This window comes from Candida margitis (assembly GCF_024628925.1).
Source record: "Candida margitis strain CBS 14175 chromosome Unknown scaffold85, whole genome shotgun sequence".
NCBI classification, from domain to species: domain Eukaryota; kingdom Fungi; phylum Ascomycota; class Pichiomycetes; order Serinales; family Debaryomycetaceae; genus Lodderomyces; species Lodderomyces margitis.
Window position 1 is genome coordinate 13,746 of NW_026261744.1, and position 15,589 is coordinate 29,334.

Consider the following 15,589-nt stretch of genomic DNA (forward strand, 5'->3'; position numbering starts at 1 on the left):
AGGAAATGTATTACGTAAGATCCAACTTCTGTTTGTAAGTGTTGCCTACATACATTACATAAGCAAATACAGGTTCCTTTTTTGAAGGCGAAACATTTCCAAAACCCACAGCGAAAAATCCAAAGCACAACTTTGTTCTACAACGCCCTATAACTCCCATACCATCAATAAAAAACACTAAACAAAGAATGTCTGTGGCAACATCAAGTACTAATGAATTGAACTTTTTAAAGAAAACAGTTACGGTTTCGCCATTGGTTTTGTTATCTGTCGTTGATCATTTCAACAGAGTAGCCAAGGACAGTAAAAAGAGAGTTGTTGGTGTGATATTGGGAGACAATTCAACAGATACCATCAAAGTCACCAACTCCTATGCCATACCATTTGAGGAAGATGAGAAGAATCCAGGGGTTTGGTTTTTGGATCACAATTATATCGACTCCATGGGCGAAATGTTTAAAAAGATTAATGCAAAAGAAAAGTTGATTGGATGGTATCATTCAGGTCCCAAGTTGAGAGCATCAGATTTGAAGATTAATGATCTTTTTAGAAGGTACACGCCTAATCCGTTACTTTTGATTGTTGATGTTCACTCAAAGGGAGTGGGAATTCCAACCGATGCCTATTTTGCCGTTGATGATATCAAGAACGATGGGTCAGCAGCTGAGAAAACGTTTGTCCACGTTCCATCTTTGATCGAAGCAGAAGAGGCCGAGGAGATCGGTGTCGAACATTTGTTGAGAGACATCAGAGACCAAGCTGCGGGAAATTTGTCATTGAGAGTGACGCAAACATACCAATCGTTGTTGGGATTGCACCAAAAATTGAGAGACATTGCAACTTATTTGGAAAAAGTATACAACAAGAACTTGCCAATCAACCATACAATTTTGGGAAAACTCCAGAATGTCTTTAACTTACTACCTAACTTGGTACAACCGGCAGGAAGCTCACAAACCGGTGTAGATGCTGCTACCGGAAGTGAGTTGGCCACTGCATTCACTGTCAAGACCAATGATGAACTTATGATTATATACATTAGTACATTGGTTAGAGCTATCATTGCATTCCATGATTTGATTGAGAACAAATTGGAGAACAAGAAGTTGAATGAGAAGAAAGCACTAGAAGCAGAGTCGTTAGTCGAGGATAAAAGTGCAATCACCGCGGAGTAAATAGGAAGTATTTTGTATATCAATCTAATGCGAATATAACCCCTAGAGTATTGTAGTGTAGGACATGTGTACATAAGCGATAACAGCGATGAAATCAAACCAAAGGTGAAATTAAAGGAAAAAAAAAAAACGAAAAAAAACGAAAGAAAAGAAAAGTTAATCTGCTTTTCATGGCCTGTAACCAATTATACTAAGTCAAAGGAAAAGTAGGTTTTGTTGTGTTAATGACATATCAGATATAACAAGAAAAAAGGATTATCATGAGTAACAAATTGCTTCCTATTTCCAGGTTGCACACGGTCAACAACTTCAATTTCTTCTTCCACAATACCAAACGAAGCTTCATCAAAAGCCAGAATTTTATCAACAATCAATTTTTAACTCGAAAAGTGAAACTACCTCATGTTCCTACCAAGAATACCTCATATGCAAAACTTCATAATAAGTCACTTTTAAACGAGTCCAAAGGTTCAGGATCGGCATCTGTTTTAAACGTGGCCTCAAAAGTCCTTACTTGTCAAGAACCAGAAGCGAAGCTGTCTCAAAGCTTGTCCTCGGAGGATGGATCTGCCAACAACATTCCATTTAAAGTATCGCCTAAAACACCAAGAGTTACCAAAGTTGAGCCTGTGTCTATTCTCGGATCCAGAACTGGCTTGAGGGATGAGCTCAGAGCATATGTTAAACTCACGAAACCTAATTTGACAGTGTTGGTAACCTTAAGTTGTATCTGCTCCTACGCCATCTCACCATTAAGTGTCTCCTTCTTTGAACTAATATTTTTGACAGCAGGGACAGCTCTATGCTCGGGGGCCGCAAATGCGATTAATATGGGACGAGAGCCGGATTTCGATAAACAAATGCCTAGAACCATGGGCCGCCCAGTAGTGAGAGGGTTGATTACTCCACAACAAGCTTATAACTTTGCCGGGTTGATAGGAACCACGGGTGTAGCCATGCTTTGGTATGGCGTCAATCCCGTTGTGGCCTCATTGGGTCTATTCAATATTGTGTTGTATGCTTGGATATACACCTCGATGAAGAGGAAATCTATAATCAACACATGGGTCGGTGCTATTGTTGGTGCTATACCTCCATTGATGGGCTGGGCTGCATCATCCTCGTTGGTGCATCCAGGTGCATGGTGTTTAGCTGGTTTACTTTATGCATGGCAATTTCCTCATTTCAACGCCTTGTCTCATGGAGTAGCACAGCAGTATAAACAAGCAGGGTATGTAATGACGGCTGCTGAAAATCCAAAGCTAAATGCAAGGGTAGCATTGCGTTATTCTATATTAATGTTTCCGCTCTGTTTTGGATTGAGTTATTTTGGTATAACTGACTGGGTTTTCCCATTCGATTCAGCCATTGCCAACGCATGGCAAGCGTACTTGGCGTTCAAGTTTTGGCAACAGCAACAGCGAAACTACAGTAATCCTAAAGGACCCACTACAGAGGGAATAGCATTGGCTGGTATCCATGCAAAGAAACTATTCTGGTGCTCAGTATGGCACCTTCCTGCAGTGTTAATATTAGCAATGTTGCATAAGAAAGATCAATGGGACAGACTATATAATTATTTATTCTAGATGTAATGTACATAGTTGAAATATCTTGTATAGGAAGATATATATTGTCACCTTTATGATGATATGTTGGTCTCTTTTTAACTATGACGCGCGATAAATTTCATAAAATCAACCAACAGAGAACTGGCAAAACAAAAAACAATTTTCCACCCTTTAAGCTGGCAGCCAAAAGTCACGTCACTACGCACCTAAGAGTCAATCTTTATGGAATAAACACAATTGATATTTAGCTAACTGATTTTAAGAAAAGATACAAAAACATGTTCAAAACACCAACTAGGAATAAGAAATATGAGCAGCTGGTAGACAAGACTTTGGCACTATTTGAATCACTCGAGGAATGGGCCGACTATATTGCATTTTTGTCGAAACTTCAAAAAGTTTTACAATCATTTGTTGACTCTGACGAAGGAGAATCATTCTTTGTTCCCAATACAAAGGAAGTGTCTTACCGACTAGCTTTATGTTTGTCCCCCACATTACCAAATGGAGTACATCAAAAGACATTGAACATATACGAATTCATATTCGAAAATCTCAGCAAGTCGCAATTGAATTCGGATGTGAGCCTTTGGCTACCTGGTATTTTGCCACTTTTCTCATACTCTTCAATACAGATCAAGCCTCAACAAATCAAGATCTTGAAAACGTTGATTGTCGACAAATTGAGTCGAGAAACTTTGAGGAACTTGATCAAGCCATTGGTTCTTTGGTTTTTATCGGGAATGGAAGATACCAACTCAGAAGTGTTCAATGACGTTCACTCACTAATGACTTCTTTTAAATCCAAACTCAATGATGATTCTCAATTTTGGCATTGTATTTTCCTTTGCATTATAAACACACCCGAGAGGAGAATGGGGGCATTGCATTGGTGCGAAAGGAATTTGCCAGAGTTTACCAATACAAAAGATGAAAGGGGCAATCCACTTTTTTCACAAGAAGCTCAGCTTTGCATGAAGCCAGAGGCAGGACTCTTGGTGAGAGCCTTTGCAATTGTGATTGGATCATCTTCTCTGTCTGACATTTTGGTTACCAGAGGATTCTTTGATTTGCTTTTATCTCGAGTACCGTTGGACAGTGCAATTTTTGATAACAAGGTTACATCAAAAGATAAAGATTTGTTGATTATGTCATGTTGCAAGATAACATTAAACAAAGACGTGAGCTTGAATAGAAGAGTCTTGAATTACTTTTTGGGTCCAGATGTTGAAAGTGATAGTGAATCTAGAAGAAAATACTTTAAGCAGAACGCCAAAGAGTCATTGAGCAGAGGACTTATCAAAATGGGGACATCCGAGTCCAAGAAAGATCAATTAGAAGCATTGAGGATGTCTTTCTATCTAATAATGGACAAATGGGAAATAAATTTTGAACTAACTCGTGAACTATTCTCCCCATTTCTTTACCACTGTTATGAGAAGCGTAGCGACGAAGAGGTGATGAAAATAGCAATGAGCTTCTTTGATGAAACCGAATCTTGTTACATTTGGAACGAAGTTTTCAAGCTTATTGTTTTGAATGAAAAGTCCAATTATGATATAATTGAATTCATACTCAAGCATTTCCATCTCAACGAAGACGAAAATGTAACTACTTTTTCACCGTTGGCATTGTCGTGTCTCCTATCTGGTCTTGAGATAAACAGTCAGAAACTCGAACTTATTGAGATTATGTTTGGGTATATACAGAAGGAGAATTTGGGTGACGTTAGCAAAGAATCTGATTTATCTAGCTCTCAATTATTGGAAACAGTTATTAAGTGGACGGAACAAGAAACGAGCCAGGACCTGAAAACCCTGCCATATCATTTTGGCGAATTGTTACCATACATACTCAAGCAATTGGAAACCCTCTATCTCAAGAATTCTTCAAATTTGGTCTGGGGTTCAAGAGTCGGCAACCTTTTGATTCGGTTATTTGATGCCATTGAATCCATTGATGAGAAACATGCTGTGTCGGAGAAATTATTAACAAACTGGTCAAGAGATGCACCTGCCAAGCCTGGCAGTGAAGATATTTCCATTGCATTGACAAGAGTAAATTTGCTTAATCATTTATCCAAATTCATCAGTGTAGTGCAAAAGCAAAAATGCTTGAAATACATATTAACCAGCCTATGGCAAGCAGTGATATCTTCCAACCCTGCCAATCACCAAGTTGAAGCAGTCAAGAGCATATTTGAGTTGAAGTTTACATTCTCCATGAATAAGATTGAGGCTGGCATTTTGGAATTGTTTTTGAAATTAACAATTGACAAACAAATCGCTGCATTCGAAACATTGTATATTCATACAATTGGTATTAACGAGGCGGAACATGTCTTGAGCCGTCAATTTCAACTAATTTTGGATAAATCGGGTGGCAATGAAAGACAACATTATGAAGCTGTATTGGATTTAATCAATCGAGTTATAAGCAATAATAACCCACAAAGATTACTCAATTTGTGCTTTAACCCATTAACAAAGTTTGGATTCATGGAAAATGGTCATTTTAAGCTTGAGTGCAGTGATTATTGGGATCAATATGCTTATGATTTGAGAAAAATTGATACATTGTTTGATTTTGATCTGAAGAACATTAGGCACCACATTAGCAGTGACCAATTTGTTGTGCCAGATGGAGAAAATGAGCATGAATACAACTTGCAAATATCATACAAGAGGTATTTGCTCTTGCTCTTGAAGGAAAACCTAAGACTAATATCTTTACCAGATCCATTAGGATTTGGTAAAGATGAGTACCGTGTCATTGCTGATTTAAGCTTGAACATTTATATTAAGCTAATAACTGGAAATGAGAAGACATTTGAAACTTTGTTTGACGAATTGCTTACTGACGCGTTCAATCATATAAACGCTGAAGATGAGAACATTGTATCCGAGTCAACCACTGGGAATTTCTTGCAATGCATCTTCCATTTCCTTGAGCGTGCATCTGGATCAAATACCAAGTTAAATTTGTTACATGTTCATGAGCAGGACAAGGGTCCAGTGTTGGTGAACTTGATTCAATCAGGGGTAGCAAAATGTCAGTCACCAATTCTACTTGAAAAATACATGACCTTATTAATCAAATCAGCTTATCTTTTTGGTGATTCGATTTTCAGCATCTTGCTCACTTTAACTGAAACCATCGTTTTGAAAATCAATTCGTTATTCAATCGCTTCCTCAACTGGGATGATTTTGCAGCAAATGAAAACTTTGATGAGTCAATGATTATCCTTTTTGATGGGTTGGAGAATTTCCTAACCGTTTGTCATAGTTATCTAATGCACTCAAATGCTAAAATCCAAATCGAGTCACAAATGAATAGAGAGTCGGCGAGTAATGGATTTTTAAACAGTGTAATGCTGGGAGTCTTCCAAATAGAATCACCTTCAACCAAAGATACTGAACAAAATAAGCATTATTCAACTCTTATCGCTTTTCATGATGCCACAAAAGTCAGCTTTAAAATATGGGATTGGGCTGATTCTAAAACAAACATCCCCGAAAATGTCACCACTTACTCGGATCGTTCATTGACTTTTGTCTCCCATAATCTTAAATTTAGAACCAAGACATTTTTGGACCGATTGATTGAATTGGAAAGACAGGAAATTGTCAATACCTTGATCACTTCCCATATTCAGTTATCCAGTGTGTTGAAGGTTTTAAATATCTTGGATAACGGCAGATCACAAGTGACATTGCCTTATTTGTTCAATTATATCAAGATGAAATTCCACCCTCAGTCATTTTTGGATACAAACAAGACTTATGTTGAATCAAATGTGGATACAAACGAATTGTCCAATTTTATAGTGGCGTTCTACGACTTTATGGATTCCGATACAATGCTGGATATTTGGAATCAAACATTGGAATTTTGTGAGATTGTTGGCTCGCAAATAACCCAATTTGAAGCTATTGTACCGGCAGTTTTACAAATCTGTAAAGTTATGTCTATCAAGACGAACAATATTAGAAACAAAGATTTGAAAAACAAGAAGCTGTTATCCGAGAGCTTTACTCGACTTTTAACCCAATACATCAATTATAATTCGTTTACAAAACCGAAATCAGGCGGTGCTGACGATGGTGTGGTATATGATCAACAATTTGTTGATGCATTATGCGACTTGATCCCAGTTTTGGATGAAATCTACCATGATTCGGAAAAGACAAGTCAAGCTGTTGGGCTCATCATTAACAATGTCATTTCAACCCAGAATAAGAGAAAGAATTTCCAGTTAAACGACGCGTCCTTACACTTGTTGCAGTTGTTGGGACAAAATTACCCTACAAGAATTTGGAAATCTTCGGTGGCAGACTTATTCAACGATGCAAAGTTCTTCACCACCAATACAGCCTCTAATTGGAAATGGATGGAGATTGTTCAAACTTGGATTGAGAATGATAAAGACAAATTGGATGACAAGATTAACAAACTTGCACCGTCATCAACAAACTCCCCCGCGGGGACATTATTCAACTGGAATGAAGAATCTGAAATTGAGACTAAAATTAATATATTGAAACAGTTGACATACATCATTCTAGTTCAACCTCATGATTACTTTGCGAACAAGATAAATCAAATTTTTGACAAGGTGAATCAGTTGCTAAGTCTAAACACGTGTCCCACTCTGATTCGAATTGAAATTAGTACTTTATTACGAGCCATTGTTTTGAAAGTCAGCGATATTCATCTTACTTCTCATTGGGCATTGATAATTTATGAATTGCAACAGGTTTTTGCCTTGATTTCTCAGCCACCAAAATCACCAAAGGAACTAACATCGATACCTTCAGATGCATTGCAGTTGTTACTATTTGCATCAAAATTGCTTGACGAATTGTTAATTATCAACCCTGATGGATTCAATTTGAATTCGTGGTTGTTTATCAGCATTGATTCTGAAAATAAATCCACCCAATCTAATCTGATTATTGATTGTATTTCCAATAATAATGATTTTACTTTTTTGAAAAACGATGCAATTAAATTAAACCACGGAGGTTTACTGGATGAAACTAGTCTAAGTCCATTATTGGAAGGCGTGAGACAAATTTCTCTGATTACCCAATTGAGATTGTTTTTTGATTCATTAAGTATGATACACTACGAACGTACTTATAGTTTGAAACCAGTCAATTATAAAACATGTCGAGGTGATATTATTCATGACTTGATCACCATAACCAAAGGATAGAACTACAAGGAAACGATTTATATAAATCTGTGTTTATAAAACTACACCCTCTATAGAAGAAGAATAAAACGTATCAGACAATTAGTGCCCTTCTCTCCCACCTAATTCTTCAACTGCCTAAACTGACAATCAATAAGCTCCTTCATCTCTTTATAACTAACAATAATACATTCATTTTCATTCACCAATAGTAATTTCTCATCAACGCCACAATCCAATTTATTCAAGTTGACCAATACTTTATGCAAATTAATAGATCTATTTCCATTATGGTCAAAAAATTGAAATAAATTTTGTTGAAACAATTGAATAACTTTAATTTGATTGGCATCACTTAACGATAACTTGCTGACTTCATTTTCTCCTCCAGCAGCGCTGGTGTTGACCACAAAATTGATCTTGGTTAATAATCTAAACAAACGAGCATTTTCCAATTCTGAAGTTAATTGCAGTTCAAAATAATCAGCCGAGTTTTGTAAACTATTGACGGTGGAAAATGTCTTGTCAATTAAATAATCACTTATGAATTGTTTCAAATCAAAACCTGGTGCATCATCGTCCAAGGCAGATACTGTATTCAAAGCTTGTAGAGCCTTGATGAATTCCTCGCTTAAACTGGTTGAATTGGAAAGGTTTCTCACCAATACCTCTTCCTGGCTTGATCTTAGATTTACTGGAAGCAACAATGAACTTAAGTCTAACATAACTTTGCCTAAGTTCTTTATATCTTGGCGTTGAAGCTGTTCCACATCAAGCTTATCAGGTTTGCCGTAGTCCAAGACGTCACTAATCCCGCAACTGCTCAATCTTATCTTGTTGCCACCAGTATTTATAATTTTGCTGACTTCCATAGACGACCCAGCACTCAAACCTTTACCATGTATATCTTTCAATGCATTAACCAATTGAACAAGATATGACCACAAAAGATCTTCACTCACTGGTTCAACCCTCAACGATTTTTTATGGTGTTCCAACAAGGTTTTCAGGGTAGGGTAGTAGTCATAAACAAAACATAAAGCAGTGGAATTCTCAACTTTCGTTCCACTGATTGTACTAAATGCCAATGAGGTGAACACATCTTTAATTGCCACAATATTAGCATTTGCACCAAGCGTTTGCCACTGCTTAATACTCTTGAATGAAGCTTCATCAGCAACTTCATTACAAGGCTCGATTTTTCTCAACACATATAAATTTCCATCAGTATTTGAATAACATTTGAACAAGAGACTGTTTTTACCGGGCCAAATTTTACTTATAGCATCATAGGAGGTATCAATAGGGACTAACGAATGGTAGGAATTGACATGTTCCGGTAAATTCAGATGCTGGAGTGTTTGTAAACTTGCTTCATTTTTCCGATGTGAATTTTCTCGTAAATCATTGGGGATAAACATCTTTAATGCATTAGTCTCATAATCTTTTATTGGCACTGATAATCTTGGTGGTGGAGCAGGGGCATACAAGTGATACTGTAATGGGTACACTGGAGCTTGCTGATGTTGCTGATGTTGATGTTGATGTTGCGACTGTGGTGGAGGTGGTGGCATTTGTGATACAGCGGACCCACCTGGTCCAGGTCCAGGTCCAGGTCCTTGATGGTGAAGCTGATTTTGCAGCGATGGGAAAAAACTGGCCGACATAGATGGTGCTGAATTCATTAAAGACGATTGTGACATTTGTCCTTGGCTTGCCAGACCCATTGGACTAGGTGCATTCTGGAGATATGGATTAGACGAAGGTTGTTGCGGTTGTACGATCCCTCCTAACGATCTAGCACTTGAAGGTCCATTAGGTGTAAATCCCTGCAGTAGACTTGGAAAATGTTGAGGTTGTTGCGGTGGGTTCTGTTGAGATACTGGACTAGAAGTAGGACCCGATGCCATCACACCCTGAGAAAAGTCAAAGTTGGATGGAGTAAATGATGGCGTACTAACATTGAACTTTTTTGTACCAAAGGGAAGTCCTGACAGGTTATTCAATTGCTGTTGCAGTTGAGGGGGCATTTGATTCCCATCTTGATCATGAAAAGACGATTGTGACTCCGGTCGAAACACAGGTGCATCTTTGACAGTTGGAGATAAATTTGAAAATTTAGAAGTTATGTTGTTAATCAATTTATCATTGCCTCCACCACTTGGCTGAAACAATGGGGTTTCAATGTTGAATTTTCTTCTTCCACCACTTGATTCGATTGATTTGGTAGATGCAGTTGACGAAGGAGGAGGAACTTGAGGCTGCTGCTGCTGCTGTTGTTGTAATCGGGATCTTGAAGGTTTTGATTTCAATTGGTGATGCAGCGATTGCAACAGTGGTTGTTGCTGTTGCTGGCCCAACTGTGACTGTGGCAACTGTGAATCCAACTCTTGTCCCTGACCATGATTATTTCCACTTCCACCCGATTGCATTCCTGCCAGTTTATGATGACTAAAAGCGCATCCTTTATCCTGATACTTGCAATATCCATAAATCAAAACGTTTTTACAAAGAACATCCTTTGCTGTATCTAGATTAATATTCATGAATAAATCACTTTATACTTGCTGTTATTGTTGTTGATAGCAATTCCCAAAATCAATTTCGTATGACTGAGAAAGTGAAGATATTGTTGTTGTATATTAATCGTACGAGTGGTAGTTAAACTGTATTTGATTTGAGTTATCTTGATCTATTCGTCTAGTCTATGCCTTACCATCTATTGTATGTTTGGTTTTGTTGTTGGTTCGTTTCTAACATCGCGCACTGCCTGCAGGACAAACATTTTTTTTGACTTTTTACAAAGGAATGGTTTATATGCAGGGTCAAACATTAGTATAAAGTCATATCAAAGGAAACAGCTTCTCAAACCTCAATTGTCAGTATTAATAACTACCTATAAATTTCTTAACTCAATTATCACTTTGATGTAAAAAATTCTTCCCATATTCTTTCTGTCGGTGCGTTATGCATCAATTCAAAAGTTCGTTTTCCTTCACGCGAATTAGCGGTATTTGGGACTGGGGCTGCCCCAGTCCCTGAATAAGTAGGGTGCTGTACATTTTGAGAATTAGGAGGAGGTGTTGATTTCTCCAGAAAAGTGCTTGTTGCAGTCCCAGGGCCTCTACCGCTTCCTCCCTCACCGCCAATACCACCAACCACATTATGATTTTGATTTAATTCTTGGAAAAAAAAGTCCAATTCTTCGTCGTTCCATTCAGGATAATCGAATCTAGGTGTGAAATAAGGAGATGCATCCACGTTCAGGGTAGTGGTTGCACCTATGGGTTGTGCATTGCCATCCTGTTCGTACTCATACTGCAAGCTCGGACCGTATAGTGATTGCAGCTCTTGCTGTTGTTGCTGCTGCTGCCGAGGGTGCAGCTTTTGTTGTTGCTCAGTGTATGGTTGTTGACGTCGTCCACCATATAAAGGATTCGGGGCACTATCCCGAGCACCGACAGAACTGGGTGATACTTTGGTTAACGGATTCAAATGATCTAATTCATTGACCAAATGAAATAAATTGGAGTGGACATTACCGTTGTTTATCCGATACAATGATTCACGACTCACTTTAGTCTCACCCTTGTCTATCCCACCAGAATCGACAGAGCCAGGTGTGGTAGTAATGGCAGCAGCAGCTACACCGTTATCCTCATTCAGGTTTCCATTTTCACCTTGTTTTTTGTGGTTGTTCCCTGGTAAGAAGTGATTAACCAGCTCATTAGGGTATTTCAACTTCGCAATTACTAAAGTCAAATTATGGAAAATTTCACAACAATACTGAGCAGCATCACACTTATCAATTAAACTCGACAAGATTTTCAAACAATTGGAACAGCTCAACATGACGGTATTTATTGGATTCATGGCCCTGATTTCGTCGGAATTGTACAATGAATACAAATATGATGTGCCTGCCATAAATAAATTATGAACTGCTGCCCAAGTGTAATTCACAGATTTAGTAAGAAACAACTGGGTGTAACAATTGATTACTTCTTTTGCCGAAATGGAAACTTGTCGTATATCATCCACAGTCAAGCTGTAGTTGCGTGGTCCTAATCCATGAATATATAATAATGTATGATGATAATTTAAATGAAAAAAGATTGGATTAAAATCACAATTCATTTGTTGTGGAGTAGGTAGATTTTGGTACCAGTGAGTCAATCGCGACAAAATATCCATCTTCCAATGTGACAAGTCAGTGTATTGTCGCGGTATTTCACTACCAGTATAAAGTATCTTGGTGACTTCACTCTGCAATTTTCGTATGGTTATCATTGCCAACGATACCGTCTTGTAACTGATCACATCACCAATACTACTTTCATCGTTACTTAGTTTAGTGTAATCCATAATTGAATCACGTGGAACCATCTTCAGATCGTCCCAAATACTAGGCAACGGAGTATTTATACTTTCATCAGGTATACCAAATGGTCGATCGAGATAAAAACAAATTTGGCGATCAATAGAATAAGTGCACCAAAAGATTCGTCTTCTTTTATCTCGAGTATATCCATCGATGTTCAAGTTTTGTCTTGATTTTGTTTTTAATTCATTTTGTAAATCTAAATCAACACATACTCGTAAAGCTTCGCCCATTATATACCAGACTCCAGGGTTTGTCGGTCGCATAATGGAATAATAGGTGTAGAGTAATATCCCTTGCAATGCCATCAATTGATCGGCGTTGCGCTTAACATCATTATAATATTTCATGGCTGCTAATCGAAACGATTCAGAAATTTGTGAAGGGTATTTTAGGTGATGCACTGATGAGGCAATGGCAAATATCATATTGAGGAAAAAGAGTGGAATGTGAAACTGTCTTGGTGGGGTAATTCGATTGGATATTGCTCTAATATCAATGTTATTGGTATTATTCTTTTCGCTTTCTTTTGCAAGCAAGTGCTGAAACTGCAGTTTGTATTCGTCAAACCAGTAGGTGTTGTCTATGCCATTGTCATTGCTGCTTTTCCAAAAGGAATCATTGATTGATCCGTCATTACTAGCAAATTGAAACGCTTTCGGTTCCACAGGTCCATATATGGGTATGAAATAGTCACGAATAAATTCTTCTCGATGCATGATGGGGAACTGGGCATTACACTGATGAAAGAAGATTTGACAAAATTGTAATGCTGTGTTCTTGGGTGGTAGTACTGCTGCCAATTTGATTTCGTCGTTGGACATAGTGTCGTCTATGCTTCTGCCCTCCCCTGGTGCTGTTACTTGTGTAGGGGGTGTTGGCCCTACTGTGGCCATATAATGTTCATCACTACTCTTTTCGTGTCGTTTCTGAACCTTCACTGCCGTTGACATCAACTTCAGAAAAGTAATCTTATTAGTACCACTCCTATTCAGGCCCCCACCTATCCCTTTCTCTCTTTTTTCGACACGCTCCCTTGCTCTACCCCCATCGAAGGTATCCAATTCTTTATCTTCTTGGCGTATATCAACATTAGCGGGTGCTTCGTCTTCTTTGTACTCCCCGTCCCCATCCCCATTTGTATCTGCATTCAAATCAACTCCAAAATCGTCCAACTTCTTCTCCAACAACTTGACTCGCTCCTCCAAATGGACAATATAGCTCCTCGGTATCTCTCTTCCAGTAACTGGGTCCAACCCAATACACTCAACATTATGTTGGGCACACTTTCCACATTGAGGAAATTTCTGATCACATTTAATTTTCTTAGTTCGACATCGTTTACATGCTGATATTGCACGAGATATTTTTACTGCAGGACTAGTAGCAGTAGCTGTCGCAGTCGCAGTAGTAGGTGTGTCTGAATTAAGAGAAGTGATGGGTAGAACCGTTGTTGTTGTTTTTTGTTTCTTAGTGGAAGGTGGTGACATCAGAAGTCTGTAGCTTTTGCTTCGAGTGTTATAGTCGGTATATAGAATTAATTGTTGAATAATTAAGGATTGGATTTGAGTTGAGTCAAATTGTTATGGTTGTCTAATCTAAGATGTATCTATGATAATGTCTTAATCTTTTATATGGAGATAAATTAAAATTTTATTGTACTGCACACAATTTTGCGTTTTTTTCTTTCCCTCTCTTGGTTAATATGCAGGAGAAGAAGAAGAGGAAGAAAAACAGTCCTAATACAGAGTGACTTACTTTCAAATGAAAAGCATCTATGTTGGCATAATAATCACCTCTCTTTCTGAACACCTGATACGTACCTTTTACAAAAGCAATTGCTAAGATGAATTTGTTTAAAGCAACTCTTTTATAGGATTGAGTGGGATTTGGGATGCTTCCCTTGAGGAGTATGTGTTCAAAAACAAGAAAGAAGTACTCTCAAACCTGAATTTATCTTCCAAGAAGGTAGCCATGTTTTTGTAACATGCAAACTTTGAAAAAGTGATTGCAAGTTATTGACTTGGCTCTTCCTTCAATAAAGTAATTCTCTGTGCGTGTATTGCGGCACAAGAATTTCTCTGGTTGCAAAAATGTTTCCTTTGTTCTGCACATTGAATGCTCTCATAACAAGGTTACAACTTCGTTTACTAGGTGCATACAGTTCATATTGTGTGAGATACCCCTATGTGTGTGTGCTTACTACTGAGATCTACCAACTCTGCTAAGCCTACTATCGACGTTGGGATAAAGAAAAGTCCCAAATTACTTTTCATTTACTTTATTGTGTTATACAAACCTCCCCTCATTGTTACAAAAGTTGCAAAACTTTGATATTCTTCCTTACTTTACAAATCCTATAAATTCTCCCAACACAATTCAAAAAATTGCAAAAAACTACATACTTTCCTTTTTCCTACCAATCACCCGTTTACCCATATAGTTGATCTGATATTGATTTTCACCCACCATGCCAGAAAAGATTGTCAACTATATCCCAGCTGACAAGTTTTTTGAGTTATTCGAGTACAAGAAAGTTGACGTGCAAAAGGTTATCCCTGGATTTGTTCCTGGAGGTGGAGTTATGTTGATATCACCAGCATTCCAATCACCACCAGCCACCATTACCACCAATGAACAGGAGAACAAGTCCGTGACTTATTTTGATCAAGTGCAATTCAAGTCTAATGAACCACCACCACCACCTTCACTTACCCAATCAGTAGCAGCCAATAATGTATGCACTATCAAATTGGGAAGCTTTGATTCAACCAACTTTCAACATACCAATAAAAATTTTGTCACTACCAAATGTCTAAACAGCAACCAAGGTTCGGAGAGAAAGGAGGAGGAGGGTTTGAAGGATAATGATGATGTGACTGATGTCATTGACCTCTTGGAGAGTATTGAAGCCGATCTGGATGCTGCTTGTTTGAATGTTTCCCCAATTGTTTCCCTGTTCGTTTCCCCCCTGTTTGATGCTTGTTTGGATGCTGAGACTGATGAGTCGTTGAGTGATTCAGGATTGGATGAAGATATGTATCACGAGATGAGAAGAGAAGATTGCAGAAAGACTGCAAGATCGCATTGGTACAAGAAGGAAGAATCCAGACTCGAAAAATGCTACTTGTATGATAAATTTAGGACCATTGGGATTTCGCCTTTTGATAGAGTAGCAGACTCAGGTCATGTTTCTGTTGGTTTTGGTTGTTTAATTTCCGAAGAAGAAAAGTGGCAACTTGGCAACCAAAAATTTGCCACAGT

The 15,589-nt window shown here is 38.1% G+C and overlaps 4 protein-coding genes across 4 annotated transcripts; 2 read left to right on the forward strand and 2 right to left on the reverse strand. All coding sequences in view use genetic code 12, as the record gives it.

The window, feature by feature from the left end:
• Nucleotides 1-188: 188 nt before the first annotated feature.
• Nucleotides 189-7,965, forward strand: CANMA_000604 (uncharacterized protein; the record flags this gene model as incomplete). The annotated part of the gene is made up of 3 exons (XM_051817975.1): nucleotides 189-1,171; nucleotides 1,465-2,680; nucleotides 3,010-7,965. 3 exons carry the CDS (start codon nucleotides 189-191, stop codon nucleotides 7,963-7,965), a joined length of 7,155 nt encoding a protein of 2,384 aa, XP_051673773.1.
• Nucleotides 7,966-8,066: 101 nt separating this feature from the next.
• Nucleotides 8,067-10,490, reverse strand: PAN3 (Pan3p; the record flags this gene model as incomplete). The annotated part of the gene is made up of 1 exon (XM_051817976.1): nucleotides 8,067-10,490. The coding sequence occupies one exon, from the start codon at nucleotides 10,488-10,490 to the stop codon at nucleotides 8,067-8,069; it is 2,424 nt and encodes an 807-aa protein (XP_051673774.1).
• Nucleotides 10,491-10,863: 373 nt separating this feature from the next.
• PPR1 (Ppr1p) lies at nucleotides 10,864-13,815 on the reverse strand (the record flags this gene model as incomplete). The annotated part of the gene is made up of 1 exon (XM_051817977.1): nucleotides 10,864-13,815. One exon carries the CDS (start codon nucleotides 13,813-13,815, stop codon nucleotides 10,864-10,866), a length of 2,952 nt encoding a protein of 983 aa, XP_051673775.1.
• A 980-nt stretch (nucleotides 13,816-14,795) lies between these two features.
• Nucleotides 14,796-15,454, forward strand: CANMA_000607 (uncharacterized protein; the record flags this gene model as incomplete). The annotated part of the gene is made up of 1 exon (XM_051817978.1): nucleotides 14,796-15,454. A coding segment is annotated over one exon (659 nt), but the record flags the coding sequence as incomplete, so codon positions are not given.
• Nucleotides 15,455-15,589: the final 135 nt, after the last annotated feature.